Source organism: Lactuca sativa, chromosome 4 (genome assembly GCF_002870075.4).
Source record: "Lactuca sativa cultivar Salinas chromosome 4, Lsat_Salinas_v11, whole genome shotgun sequence".
NCBI classification, from domain to species: domain Eukaryota; kingdom Viridiplantae; phylum Streptophyta; class Magnoliopsida; order Asterales; family Asteraceae; genus Lactuca; species Lactuca sativa.
Window position 1 is genome coordinate 216496963 of NC_056626.2, and position 15593 is coordinate 216512555.

The window sequence follows — 15593 nt, forward strand, 5'->3', positions numbered from 1 at the left end:
ATATATATATATATATATATATATATATATATATATATATATATATATATAATGTTGTTTTTTTAGATTTTTAATTAAACATCATGGTTCCCATAATTATGGTAGTGTTAGACAAGATTCAATTCAAGAAAATTCAAATATTCTTTGGTTATATTAGCTCGGATAACTCAATAAAACTTGAGAACATTAGGTGTTAGGACACCGCCGTTGGTGGGGTTTCAAGGGATCACCCCTGACATGGGTTTTGCAGTCCCGTCAACAGCTAGGGTCAAGAAGTAGACCCTGACTTGAAAAATAATTGATATAGAGAAAATAAACCATATTGAAATTTTCATGCCTTATGGAAGTTTTTTGTGTTAAGGAGGCACCGTCAATATTGGAAAATTTGATGTTGCAAGAGTTTTTATACATTGGGAAAACTCTTTTCTTGTATCTTTAAAATTGTTTTTAGTAAACATATCACAAAACAAGATAATTATGTGTTTTAGTATTCGTATGTCACACCCCCGAAACCAGACGGCGGAAACGTCCGAGGGTTCGCATGACTTAAATTGAATATCATCGCAATGAATATACATGAATCATAACATAAACATCACCATGCATCAATACATTACAACTGATATTGTTCACGTCCAATACATTGTTTTAAATATTACACATCCATAACATAAATTGTTTGAGAGTTTTCAGAACATAACATCCTAAAATACTTGGTATTATCCTTCAGCTTACCTGTTACCTGAGAATACAAGTTATTTTGAAAACGGTCAACATATGAAATGTTGGTGAGTTCATAAGCAGGATTGTGTTAAAAATGATTTGTTTTGTTTATAAAACCCAGAAAATCCGATATTTTCTTAAAAGACAATTGTTTACTAAAGTGTGAAGATCCATAAGTTGATGCATGAGTGATTTCAAAACGTGTATAAAAGGGAGTTTTGTATTATATTTATAGATAAATACAAGTGAGTGGTGTTGATTTCCTCGAAAAACCCGATATTTTCCGATAACATAAAATATAATTGTTTTTCAAATTGCTATACCGCCATAACGAATGATCTTGATTACTCTTCCTTGATTACTCGGATGATATTGGATTTAATTAATTATGTAAGTCATTATAACCATGCATAATAATGACTAATTCATTTATCTTGGCAACTTAACGTACGCCGGGATTGATCTTAAGATTTTGTCACCCTATACTGGCCGAGTCTAATTGTAGCGAACAACTGAGGTGTGGGGGAGTCACCCCCATATAGATCTATACACAAACTCTCGATCTCCTTCCATGAGACTTTGATTATAACTACAGACTACGAACGACCCTTAGAGGTGTCGCCCGTTATTGCTCACTTAATCCAAACAAAATTGATTACTATTGATTAACAACCTGAATTTGTTTAATTTGATTACAAATAAGCCTAACAAACGAGGAGAAGAGGAATACAAAGTCCTGCTAAATTTCGTGTGTTATTTTAGGCTGTTGGATATACGAAGGACACATTGGCCCATTATATATTTGATTAAATTGGACCTTACTAGCAATGCTAATGGACCACCAAGCCCCAATAGCGCATATAAGCCATTAAGGGTCCGTTAAACATGTAATTGGGTCACAGGAGGCCCAATAGACACGCGTTATTATTAATGTTAGGCCCAAAAGTCATGTCAATGGGCCACGAAGGTCCAATAAGCATGATTACAATCTTTCAAGCCCAACTATTTGGATATTTACTTGTTTTAGGTATAGTATAGTTGTTGGAAAGTTTGATTGAACGATTGTTATCTTCGTATCGACGCGTGGTCGGTCGGTTGTTGATAACGATATTTGGAGTTATATATATATATATATATATATATATATATATATATATATATATATATATATATATATATATATATATATATATATATATATATATATATATATTCATCTTTCTATTTTCATGTGTTGTAGTTTGGTATTTTTGACTCGAATGTCTTAAAATCAGAATAATTGGTTTAAAATGTTGGTTTGACCCTTTTCACCATTTCTTTAATAAAAATGACAATTTTAGTCCCTTATTTTGAAAAAGAAACATTTTAGGCACTTAAACCATGTTCTTGACATTTTTGACCCATAGACTTGTTTAAATGATGATTTTTAGTTCAAAAATTTCTCTTTGGCAGTTTCAACCCTTCCAGTAAGGAACGTTTCAGTTAAAACCCAAGCTTTTCGCAATTTTTACAATTTTGGCCCAAAATCCAAAAACTTTACATTTTTTTATCCTTATTTGGAAAATAAATCATTTTAACCCCTAAATTGGTTTTGTTTACCCTTTTTATCCCCTGTTTTGAGGATTTTATCATTTCAGTTCCTTGAAAATTAAGTTTTTTTTGCAATTTTGAGCTCAATGGGCCGAATAGCCCAAAAATTGGCCCATTAAGCTACACATTACATTTCTAGTCCTTTGAAGAGTATAATATTCATAGCAACATTTATTTTAACTATTTTGACTTTTTTGATCCTTAAGAAAAACCGTGAATGACGATTTTTAACCCAACTTTTGTTTATTTGAGAATTTAAGTCCAAAAATGGGTTTTATGTTGTAACATGCTTATTTTAACCTTAGATGATAATTTTTATTAACTTGTTAAGTGTAATATGTATTAGATCATGTTTTTTTCCTTCTTGTGCCATAGATATCGATATTTCTTTCTTTTTGTTTGCATATTTACCACATAACCACATAAAACCACACATACATGCATGAAATCACACACAGCATACACATACACATAGATCTACACATTTTACTTGTATTCTCCCCTATAAAACTTGTGAAAACCGAAAAGAGAGGGGTATGAACTCACCTTTTCTTGTTGATTTCGATTTGAAGAAGAGATGGAAGAGTTTGATGTTATTTTCGGCCCTAGCAAGCTTTTCTTGGGTTGACTTTGATATTAGAGATTTCTAGGATGGTGATCATGAGTTTATATGAGTTAAGAAGAGATTTTTGATAAAACAAAGAGTCTAGATTATGGATCCAAGCATCAACTTACCTAAGATGATGATTTTTGGTGGAATAACCTCCTTGAAGAGCTCTTAATTCTCGAAATTTTGATGGATAAAGGAGTTGTTATTATGAGTTCTTGAGATATGTTTAAGTGAATTGTCTGTGTGTGTGTGTTTTTCCCTTTGGCCGAGAGTGATTAAAAGAGAAGGAGAAGAGAGAGATGTGAAATGATGGTTGCTTGGAGATATGAGATGTTGCTTGGAAGTCCATGGTGTAATAAGGAGGTGGGTAACCCTCCTTATTTCATGAGTTTTTTTCCCTCTTGGGCCGAGAAAAGGGAAGAAAGAAAAAGATTTTGGGCCTTTGGTGCTTAAGTCCATATCATGGGCCCATTTTGATGATTTGCGACCCAATATAATTTAAAGAATGATTTTTATGGCCCATTAGGGCTATTTAGTTTTGTTATGGCCCAATAAGGCCCATTAAAGGGTTCTAAGCCCAAAAATTCAAATTGTAAGCTTATTGGTTCATTAGGCCCAATAAGAAAATCCTAGTCCAAAATTACTTAAACCGGGATTTTTAGGGCTTCTAACTTTTGTTGACTATTGAGAGTTTGTATAGGGTATTTGATGGAATTTTTTCGTCATTGAATAACACCATACATGTTTTCTAGTTTTAGCTGCAATGTCATTCTTTGTTAAGTGTCTACAACGTATCAAAATTCCTAGTTGTGACATCATCCCCCCGTTAGAGGGAATTTCGTCCCGAAATTCTTTTTAAAGCTAGATTGGAGAATGTGAGAATACATGAGGGTACTTCTGCTTCATTTGGTCATTGCGTTCCCACATGAATTTTGGTCCGCGTCTTGCGTTTCATCGAACTTTCACAATCAGAATGTGACTTTACTTAGTACGCTTCACTTCCCTGTCCATGATTTCGACTGGTTCTTCAATGAACAGGAGATTCTCATTGATTTCGATTTTTTCTAATGGAATGACGAGAGTCTCGTGGGATAAGCATTTCTTTAAATTAGAAACATGGAACACGGGGTGTATACTGCTGAGCTCAGCGGGTAGCTGCAGTCTATAAGCCACTGGACCGATTCGGGCCAGAATCTCGAAGGGTCCAATGTATCTAGGGTTTAGTTGTCGCCGTTTTCCAAAACGAATAACCCCTTTCCAAGGAGAGACCTTTAACAACACTCGATCCCCGACTTGAAACTCCAAGGGCTTTGTCCGTTTATCAGCGTAACTCTTTTGTCGGTCTCGTGATGCTTGTAGTCGAGCTCTGATTTGAACTATTTTCTCTGTTGTTTCACGTATGATCTCCGGTCCCGTTAACGCATTGACTGGTGTCAGTCCTCTTGCTAGCTGGGTGTCACCTACCTCAGCCCAACACAACGACAATCTACATTTACGTCCATACAACGCCTCGAAGGGAGAAACATTGATGCTCGAGTGATAACTGTTGTTATATGAGAATTCGATTAAGGGCAAGTGGGTATCCCACGAATTTCTAAAGTCTATCACACATGCGTGAAGCATGTCTTCAAGCGTCTGAATGGTTCGTTCGCTTTGACCATCCGTATGCGGATGATAAGCGGTGCACATGTTGAGATGTGTTCCTAGTGCTTTCTGAAGTGATTGCCAAAAACGTGAAGTGAATCTACTATCCTTATCTGAGATGATAGATACTGGCACTCCATGGAGTCTCACAATTTCCTTGATGTATGTCCTCGTCAACCTTTCCATCTTGTAGGATTCTTTTATTCACAGGAAATGAGCGGATTTCGTCAATCTGTCGACTATTACCCATATGGTATCCAATCCATCTGTTGACTTGGGTAATTTGATCACAAAGTCCATAGTAATCCTTTGTCCAAAAGCTCACCGAGTTGGCTGGACAATTCTTGCATCTCTGTAGGAGTCAATCTGTAGGGCGATTTGGCGACGGGTGTAGCTCATGGTACAAGATCAATTCGGAACTCAACTTGTCTTTCTGAGGGTATCCCCGGAAGATCTTCAGGGAAGACATCCGGGAACTCGCAAGCTACTAGAATGTCTAGAATATTGACCTCTTCCTTGGATTTATCCACTATATGAGCCAAAAACATCAAGTCCTTCTTTCGTAGATACTTATGTGCCTTACTGCACGAGATAAGACGAAGGTTCGTGTTGGGTTTGGTGGAATAACCTCCTTGAAGAGTTCTTAATTCTCGAAATTTTGATGGAGAAATGAGAGGTTAATGTGAGTTCTTGAGATATGTTTAAGTGAATTATGTGTGTGTGTGTTTTTCCCTTTGGCCAAGAGTGATAAGAAGAAAAGGAGAAGAGAGAGAGGTGAAAGGATGGTTGCTTGGAGATATGAGATGTTGCTTGGAAGTCCATAGTGTAATAAGGAGGTGGCTAACCCTCCTTATTTCATTAGTTTTTTGTTTTTTTTTTGTTTTTCCTCTTGGGCCGAGAAAAGGGAAGAAAGAAAAAGATTTTGGGCCTTTGGTGCTTAAGTCCATATCATGGGCCCATTTTGATGATTTTCGGCCCAATATAATTTAAAGAATGAGTTTTATGGCCCATTAGGGCTATTTAGTTTTGTTATGGCCCACTAAGGCCCATTAAAGGGTTCTAAGCTCAAAAAGTCAAATTGTAAGCTTATTGGTCCATTAGGGCCAATACGAAAATCATAGTCCAGAATGGACTTAAACCGGGATTTTTAGGGCTTCCAACTTTTGTTGACTATTGAGAGTTTGTATAGGGTATTTGATGGAATTTTGTTTTCATTGAATAACACCATACATGTTTTCTAGTTTTAGCTACAATGTCATTCTTTGTTAAGTGTCTACAACGTATCAGAATTCCTAGTTGTGAAATCGTAAGAGACCTGCAATTTCAAACTGATTTTCTTGGATTATAAAAAATTACATTTCGTGATACCTCTTTGATAGAAGAATTTTAAGGCGAGAATGGATAAGTGTGTGTAATTAAGGGTGAGCAAACCCAAACCAAGAAACCGATTAAAACCGACAAAACCGAAACAAAAAAAAAAAAAAAAAAAAAAAAAAAAAAAAAAAAAAAAAAAAACTGAAACTGACGGTTAGGGTTTCAATTTTTAAAAACCAAAAAATCGGGTTCGGTTTCGGTTTTACATAGAAACCGACCCACTAAACCCGTAAAACCGACCCATATATAAACCCAAGAAACCGAACCAAGAACCGACCCATGTATATACTAAAAAACAAAATATTTAATATTACAACCCTAAATGGCGTAATCGGTAATCGAAATCGAAAATTAGGTCTCACTTTCTCACTTAGCACCGTTCTTAATATTGCTCATCTCCCTTCCCCTGATCGAAGCTGACGACGCAACACTCCGACGAGCTCAACCCCATTCCCAAACCGCCGACGCCACCCATCCAAAGACCAAAGCTACTAGCCTGCTACCGTGCTACGCCTCTGACAGTTCCTTCTCCCGTCTCACTTATCAAATTCTCAGGTTTGTTTTCAAATTTCTCCCTTCTTGCTTATCAGTTTGTCACTTCTTGGTTGCAATTGCCAATTTGTGCATTGCTTTGTTGTTATTGGATTGCTTGTTCATCCCTAAACAGCTGATTAGTACACCGATTTTGGAATGGCAGGAAACTACCGACTATTCTAATCTTCTACACCGGTTCAATTTATGAAATTATTACACCCTAATGTTCAATTTCTTATTCCGACTGCTATAAATTTGTATATAATACACAATTTGTTAACTCAAAGTTGATGGTTTGGTTTTGGATTTGTTTATGAATTATAATGCTGAAATATCGGCGATTTATTATGAATTCTGTCATTCTGATGCTGAAATATTGTTCATGAATTTGTTTATGAAATATAATGCTTAAATATTGTTCCTGTATGACCTAAAAACATAATTTTTTGGTAACTACGGACTTTGTGTTTTACTTTGAATGTGTTTTGGTTGTAAAACTCTGTTTTTTGAAGTATTTAACTTCAATTTGGTGTTTTTTGAATTATTTAACTTATTGCTCCATCTCCGGAAAATGGGTTTAAACCCAGAACCCGTAAGTGTATGGATTGAACCCAAGAAACTGAGAAACCGATAACAGAACCCGAGAAACTGAACCGACCAGAAACCGATCCTATTGGGTTCAGAAAATCATAAAGCAACCATTTACGGTTCTGGTTGGGTTGGGGTCCAAAATCGACCCAAACCGACTCATGCACATGCCTATGTGTAATACATTACGGTACATGATATATCCATCAGAAGTCATACACGGTCCAACAATTATCGAAGTGTACTATGGATATCCAAAACCCGAAATCTAACATCATAACACAATAATATATAAGAACGAATACCAACAACTAGATATGAAACTATTGATCTCTTGTTCTCTGATATTTGATATTTGATATGAAGAATGGGAATCACCTCAAATTTATTTACAAGTGAGTGTACTTTTTGGTAATTACATATCATTAGGGTACTTTTGTTGTTTTTGTATTTAGTAATCGTTTCGTGTTCACTATAACAATTAGTTAGGTATTTTATTATTGTAATTGTAAACTTGTCTAACACTTTATTCTTCAATTGAACATAAAACTATGGCCATCTCGAGTAATTCCATCTGAATTCACTACAAAAAAAACAAACGCTATCCTAGCCACCCTATAGATGTGACAATTGTCCCATAAATATCTTTACCTATAAGGACGACAAGTCTGCTCTATATCATTTTTAGAAAAAATCTGCCACGGGAATAAAATTTATTCTCCAAAATGAAAATTTATATAGATCAAAGATCTATCAGTATAGGGTAGAATTCTATCAAAACTAAATAATATATTTTAATTTTTCCATATCTATGTTCAATATATAAAGTGTCATCGTTTGATACTCATTCTTTAGACATATAATCTGCCTGATTTAAATTAGGGATCAATCCAACTTCATCATTCACACATCCATCGTCCTTTTTGTTCTGACAAGAACATGATGTGGGGTTTCTTCAGTACCAGTGAAGGAATCTAGTGAGGACCCAGCGAAATAATAACTATACCCTTGTTTATAGTGTATAATTTATTTTTTAAAGGTATTATCTACTCTCTTTCTTAGCTGCTCTCTTTACCGGTTATGACTCAAGACGACGGAGACATTCCTCCGACGAAGAAATCCCAATATGATGGCTTTTGACCCTGTTTTGTAAATGATATTTTTAATTAATTAAGATATACATCCATGATTCCATAGCTTGATTCTTGAATTTTGATCTTTAATTTTTGCTTTTTATATGTTATTGTTAGTAAATATGATCATATGCTCCTGATTCTATAAATTTGGTATTGATTCCTAACATTTGGTATTTTATTCCTATTTTTGCGATTGTTAATTTCTATAATTTTAACAAAAAACTTATATGACAACAAACACTAACAACTAGTATGAGAGGAAACTTCTAAATGTTATTCTAGATTGGAAAACTAACACTATAGCACAATGATATTAAGTTGTTGTCTCGGATTGATCAACTATGTATTTTGCTCATTACACCATTAATTTTTTATTTTATCTGTTTAAATAACTAATTTGTGACCTGCTTAACATATTTTCTGGTGACTTAGTAATGTAGAAACAATCAATGTGAACTCAACTGCCACCTCATCCACATAGTGTCGACCAACTTATTTAAGCACTACCATAATCGGATCACACTAAAAACTTATTTAACCACTCCTCTAATCATACCATGGATTTCTTACTCTTAATATCTCACATATCACATTTAAATTCCTTCAAAGAACTCTTTATCCTTGTTCCATCCATGGAACCCTTCCTCTAAATTCTTTAATCATACATAATATCATTCCCATGTGAATCATATATCATCATCTACTAAAGGGGCCATACTCTTATTCACATAGGAATCATATTCTCTATTTCATGATCAATCATACTCTCATTCTTGAAAGAAACATCTTTCTACTTTTTTCTTACTCTTTCTCTACACATGTCCCATAGACATGATAACTCTTTATCTCATCAAGAGATATTTTCTACTTCTCTAGTACTCAACTCAGTGAGTACTTAATCTTATTCTTCTTCTAAGACTACTACATTTTATGGCTTTGGTCACTTGATATTAGAAACGAACAGTCACTCATATAATATTTTAAGTAGTTGTAGGTCTCCATCATGTGACTATTCGAAATTGTATTGTTACACCTTCTAATAATTAAGTATTTGAAGTGAATTGAAAGATTTTTGCGAAACGGTCAACCACTTATTAATTAGGAGGCATGACTATAGAATATTGAGTTCGATCCATTAGTTACTCAATACATAAAAAAGTGACAAATATAATGGAGTAAAAAAAAGTGTCCAAATGTCATAAATTATCACATGAAGTAAATGTTTATGTCGCTAAGAACTAGACCGACTTAAAACCGGAACTAGTTTTTCCTATATTATAAGAACCGGGGACTGGACCACCGGTTGTAGTGTCGGTTCCGGTTTCGGTCCCGGTTTTATTGGTTATTTTTCAAATTATAATCGATTGAAATATTATGGATGATATGTTATCTTCCGGAGTTTATAAATGATTCAATATTTAATCAAATTATGACTTTTTACATTCTAAATTGAAGTACAAACACTAAATTACCTGATGAAAACAAAATCAAGTAATTTCGACTTCATATGAGTGAGTTATGTGCATTAGATTAGATTTGCCGGTTCAAAAAAAAAAAGTGCTACGCATTCCAAAAAAATGTTGAAACAGAAAATGACAACATTGATATGCTGTCTTCCAGGGTCTATAACTGATTCAATATCTAACCAAAACATGTGTTTTTATAGTCTACAATGATGTACAAACACCAAATTACATGCCGGAAGAAAAATTAAATAATTCCGACGTCATATGAATAGGTTATGCATATTTAAAAAAATGGGACGGATTCAAAAAAAATATTAAAATAGAAAAAAAACGCGACATCGATATTCTTTCTTTTGAGGCATGTGTCTTATTCAATATCTAACCAAACCATATGTATATACAGTCAAAAATAATTACAAAGTCCAAATTACATGTTGGAAAAAAATCAACTAACTCCAATCTCATATGAGCGAGTTAATACTCATAAAAACAGAAAAAATGTCAAACCGGTTCCGGTTTTTAGAACCAAAACCAGTTTTCATAAAAATGGAGAACCGGTAACCAGACCTTATTACCAATTATGGTTCCGGTTCCGGCGGTTCTAATGCTCATCCTTAATTTTTACTATCTAGTTTTTAAAAACCAAACAGACCAATCATAATTTTTTTATTATAATTCATTACAAATAACACAATTGCTTTGGTTATATATTAATAACAAATTAGTAAATAATGATAATAAAAATATAATCTTTTAAACCTCTTTTGCTATATAAATAAAAAGTTTCAATTAATTTCTTGTACATATACTAAATGAGCCTACATAATATCCTCTGATTGTGATGCCGGAAGACAAATTGAGATTGTTCTTTTCACTTGAATAGAACTCTTATTAGATTTGCATACCATTGTGCACGCAATTGTACTTTTATTGTGTGGCTATCATGCATCCAAATCCAACACACTATTATCCATTTATCTTTACGTGTATGTAGTCAATATAACCAAAACTACTACTAGAGGTTCGTAGAATCTAAAAGATGGCACTGTTTTTTCTGTGTCTTCTTGTGTGTGTTCCTCTCCTATCTCTCCTTTACCTTCTTTCAAAAATCATCAAAAACAGATCATGTTCATATCCGCCAGGCCCTCATGGGTTACCCTTCATTGGAAACTTGCACCAGATCGATTACTCAAGCCTCCATACTTTCCTATGGCAACTCTCTAAATCCTACGGCCCAGTCATATCTCTTCAATTCGGTTTCATTCCAGCTATCGTTGTTTCTTCTGCGAATGTAGCGAAAGAAGTCTTGAAAACCCAAGATATCATCTTTTGCAATAGGCCTTCATTTGTTGGGTCAAAAAAGTTAAGTTACAATGGCCTTGATGTAACTTTTTCTCCCTATAACGACTATTGGAGAGATATGAGAAAGGTTTATATGTTTCATTTGTTGAGCCCTAAAAAAGTAGAATCTTTTAGGTATATTCGTGAAGACGAGGTCTCAAGTACCATGAAGAAGATATATGAGCAAGCTCTTTCGTCTAAGATGGTAAACCTGAGCGAAACTATGAAGCATGTGGCCATTACTTTAGTGACAAGAGTGGGTTTTGGGAAGAGTTATCAGGATGAACATGAAAGAAAAAATGTCCTTCGACTACTTAATGAACTTCAATCGATAACGGCAGAATTTTTTGTTTCAGATCTTTGGCCTGGTCTTCCGTTTGTGGGTTTGGTTGATAGGTTCTTGGGAAAGATGGATCGGGTAGAAAAATGCTTCAAAAGTCTTGATTCATTTTACGAAGAACTCATTGGTGAACACCTCGACCCTCAAAACCGAAAGTCTAATGAGGAAGAAGAGGATATTGTTGACATTCTACTCCGCCTTAAGAAAGACAAAGATTTCAATTTCACATACGACCACATTAAAGGCATGCTCGTGGTAATCATTACTTGCTCATTTTATTGGTTGGATTAGTGGTCATTTTTTTACAAGATTTCCACTAACCATCAACTTTGATTTTCATATGTCCCATGAAAACTTATCATAATAAAGGTTTGATAAATTTTAATCACATCGAAAGTTTTTCTAAAACTCTGAATCCAATCAAACTTACGGATTTTATATAACAAGGGTAGTATTTTAATTTTTATATTCATAATATATAAACTATGTTATAACTTTTAAAACATCTATAATGCATAGTTTTAATGAAAAAATTGAATGAGAGGATATGTCTAATTGACATTCAATGACTTCAACTTTATCGTAGATATCACTATGTCATGCTAATCAAAATATAAAATTTAATGACCATTGAACTTTTCAATAAAAAAATAAAAATTTTTAATTCTAAATATATGTTTCATTAATCTTTTTATTTTTATTTTTAGAGTTTGAATTGTAAAAATAATTTGATAGAGTTGTATACCAAATAAAATTATGATGATTCTAAATAAGATGTCCTTACTTTATAAATTATAGATGTCCTTACTTTATAAATTAAACGGTTGGTACGTCAAAGCTGTTCCATCCAACGATTTCCTGTTGAATTTGGAGCCTGTGGTCTTCTCCTCGTATTGGAAATGATATCTACTATAGCAGAAACCTGAAGAGTAAATATGCAACTAACTAACAATTTGATAATTCTAAATAAGATGTTGATTGTCTATAATTTTCACATTGAACGTCTTCATTCAAGTTGCATCTTCAAAAGTGATTTTTTATAATCACATAAATCTGGAAGATAATTTTTTTTGTACTAATTGATATACATCACTACTAAAAAAGACTTATTAACACTAAATGACATTATTTGAATAATTTAATTATGAGTGAACTTTAAATTACTAAAAATTACACATCATATGTTATTTATATTTAGGTATTAATTTATTATAATTAAATTATACTTTTGATTAATGACAGATTATTTAAAACAATTATATTTTTTTTTGTGTTTTTAACATTGAATATTTTATATAATTTACAGTAAACAAATACTATTTGTGTGTAGAAACATTTGTAAGTGTTAATAAAATCATTTCGAATTTTAACAGCCCATTGCAAATCCGTCGGTAAAAGCCGTCTCCGACTGAGTCCCCACATATACTGCCTGTCGGTGCCTCCTTTTTAATTTATAGTGCCTCCTTTTTCTGGTGGTGTATATTGATGAACCAAATTCAGTAATTTAATTTACAGTATATATAAGTTTTGTGGTAATTTAAAACTTAATTTAAAACTGATAAATTATTTTCTAAAAGTAATGACAATCCAAAAGGCAAGTGAGTGGTATGTGTTCTGTAATATGATTTGGAAATTAGTGTGATAGGAGTGGCCTCCCCCAGCCACTCTTGTGTTCCCGCCATTAATATATGGTCCCTGATTGGAATATAAGGTGAATGAACGCATATAAGTAATTATTATATGGTCTCTACTTCATAAATTATTCACAAGCACACCTTTTTTTTTTATGAAAGTTAAATTATATATAGCCTACCCTACCTTTCGCATAACTATTTCAACAACCACCATTCACACGACAATAGTAAAACGTAGTCTACTTCATCAATATGATTCTAATTTTCATGTATATTTAAACTTGTTATGCCTTAGCGTTTAATTAAGCTATTGTTAAGGATCTTTTAATGGTAGATTAACCTTTCACTCTCTGCTCTCTTGGGTCCAACACCTGATTGTTGTGTTAGGATATCTTGGTAGCTGGGACAGATACTAGTGCCGCTACAGTGATTTGGGCAATGACATCATTAGTAAGCGACCCAAGGGTAATGAAGAAAACACAAGAAGAAGTGAGGAACGTAGTTGGAAAGAAGGGTAGAGTAGATGAGGATGATCTTTCAAAGCTCACCTATTTGAAGGCTGTTGTAAAAGAGACCTTGAGGTTATATCCTCCGGCTCCTCTTTTAGTACCTCGAGAAAGTCAGAAAGATGTCATTTTACATGGCTACAAAATCAAGAAAAAAACCATAGTTTATGTGAATGCATTTGCCATTGGAAGGGACCCTGAAGCTTGGGAGAACCCAGAGAAGTTCATACCAGAGAGGTTTTTGTGTAGTGATATTGATTTTAGAGGGAATAATTTTGAGTTCATTCCATTTGGAGCTGGTCGAAGAATTTGTCCTGGAATGTCGATGGGTGTTGTGACAGTGGAGTTATTGATTGCTAATCTTGTTTACTTGTTTGATTGGGCTTTGCCTGATGGCATGAAGAAGGAAGACTTGGACTTTGAGGCGATGGAAGGAATAACCATGCATAAGCGGAATGATCTTTGCCTTGTAGCTCATATGTACTTGTGAAATATTGCATCATAAACATGGTTTAGTGGTGATCATTTTGTATCAAATTAACATCTCAAAATAATGTGGGGTTAGATTCGACTTATAGAGGTTTTAACCTTGGATGGCTTACCCTTTCATCATCAATATATATACACATCACTCTATTCAAATAAAAGAATAAGTGTCATCTCTTTATGCCATGTGTCAAAGTATTACACCTCCTCATTAATTTCATATGCCACCGGTCAGTGTATTGCTTCTTCATTTTGAATTTGATTTTATTTTAATTTGATTTTGAATCTGTTGCTGATTTGTTTTACTAATTGTATTTAAGTGTAATGTGTTGGCTTATTGACCAAAATTAATCTTGATGAATATTAAACCAGTAAAGAAGGTGCGGAGTGCACACATGTTTAAGTTTATTCAAGATTAAAAGTAGACTGTCATTTAAGGGCGAAGCCCTTGAACGAACGGGGGTCTGGGGGCAGCGACCCTGGGAGCGGGGTCCAAGGGGCAGAGCCCCTGGGTGGGGTCGAGCTGACAGTTTTGAGTATTTGACCCGTTTTTCACTTTGCATTAATCCTTATAGAAATCTCGGATTTATGAAAGTTTTTAACTGTTCAAAAAAAAAAAAAAAACTGTTTTATGACAGTTTTGATAGTTTTCAGACAAATGAGGTTTTTAACCAATTTTTTGGTTAGTTTTCAGGTACTCACGAAATTCATTCATTTCCTTCTCTGTTTTGAATCTCTTCTGAGTCTTATCCAATCAAAGATTAGGAAGTACCACCCAAATACTTTGATTTGAAAGTGAAATCATAATTCTCAGATATCCAAGTACCTTTATTATCCCGAAATTCTAGAAAAAAAAAATCAAAGTAATCAGTAATCATGGCAAGTGGTGATTCTATGAAGGATATGACAATCAAGTTTGACAAATTAAACAAGTTTGAAGGGCAAGATTTTCATAGATGGCAGAAAAAGATGCACTTTCTCCTTATAACTCTGAAAGTGGTGTATGTTATGAGTACACCCATGCTAGTCTTAACAGAATCTATTGAAGATGAACATATGGTGGCAACAAGAAGGAGGTCAACGTGGGAAAATGATGATTGCATATGTCGTGGTCATATTCTTAATGGTATGTCTGACTCTCTGTTTTATATCTATCAAAATTTTGAATCTGCAAAAGAAATGTAGGATTCTCTTGAATCCAAGTACATGGTTGAAGATGCTTCTGGAAAGAAGTTTCTTGTTAGTAACTTTATGGGTTACAAGATGATTGAATCCAGGCCTGTTATAGAACAATTCCATGAAATGTTAAGGATTCTGAGATAATTTTCTCAACACAATCTGAAACTGGATGAAGCCATTTCTGTGGTTGTGATCATTGACAAACTGCCCCCTTCCTATAAGGATTTTAAACACAATCCGAAACATAAAAAAGAGGAATTTACTTTGACTCAACTTGGAAGCCATTTACGGATTGAAGAGTCCTTAAGGAGTCAAGAACTTGATAACAATCCTAAAGGCAAGAACCATGTTGGTTTCTCTTCTGTGAACATGGTGGAAGGAGAAAGTTCAAAAAATCCTAAGAAGTCTAATGGAAAAAAGGAAGTTTAAAGGAAAGGATGAC

The 15593-nt window shown here is 33.9% G+C and overlaps 1 protein-coding gene and 1 long non-coding RNA gene across 2 annotated transcripts; both read left to right on the top strand.

The window, feature by feature from the left end:
- Window positions 1-6210: 6210 nt before the first annotated feature.
- On the top strand, window positions 6211-6901 carry LOC122197741 (uncharacterized). Its single transcript, XR_006191404.2, has 2 exons — window positions 6211-6496; window positions 6639-6901. It is a non-coding gene; the product is annotated as an uncharacterized LOC122197741 (long non-coding RNA).
- A 3718-nt stretch (window positions 6902-10619) lies between these two features.
- Window positions 10620-14153, top strand: LOC111886549 (6,7,8-trihydroxycoumarin synthase). The gene is made up of 2 exons (XM_023882804.3): window positions 10620-11601; window positions 13368-14153. Exons 1-2 carry the CDS (start codon window positions 10705-10707, stop codon window positions 13974-13976), a joined length of 1506 nt encoding a protein of 501 aa, XP_023738572.1. The 5' UTR covers window positions 10620-10704; the 3' UTR covers window positions 13977-14153.
- Window positions 14154-15593: the final 1440 nt, after the last annotated feature.

Excerpts from the sequence above, each read along its gene's own strand:
- LOC111886549 (XM_023882804.3), top strand. The coding sequence starts at position 10,705 with ATGGCACTGTTTTTTCTGTGTCTTCTTGTGTGTGTTCCTCTCCTATCT. Across the intron at positions 11,602-13,367 it reads ACATTAAAGGCATGCTCGTG|GATATCTTGGTAGCTGGGAC; the intron begins GTAATCATTACT and ends TTGTTGTGTTAG.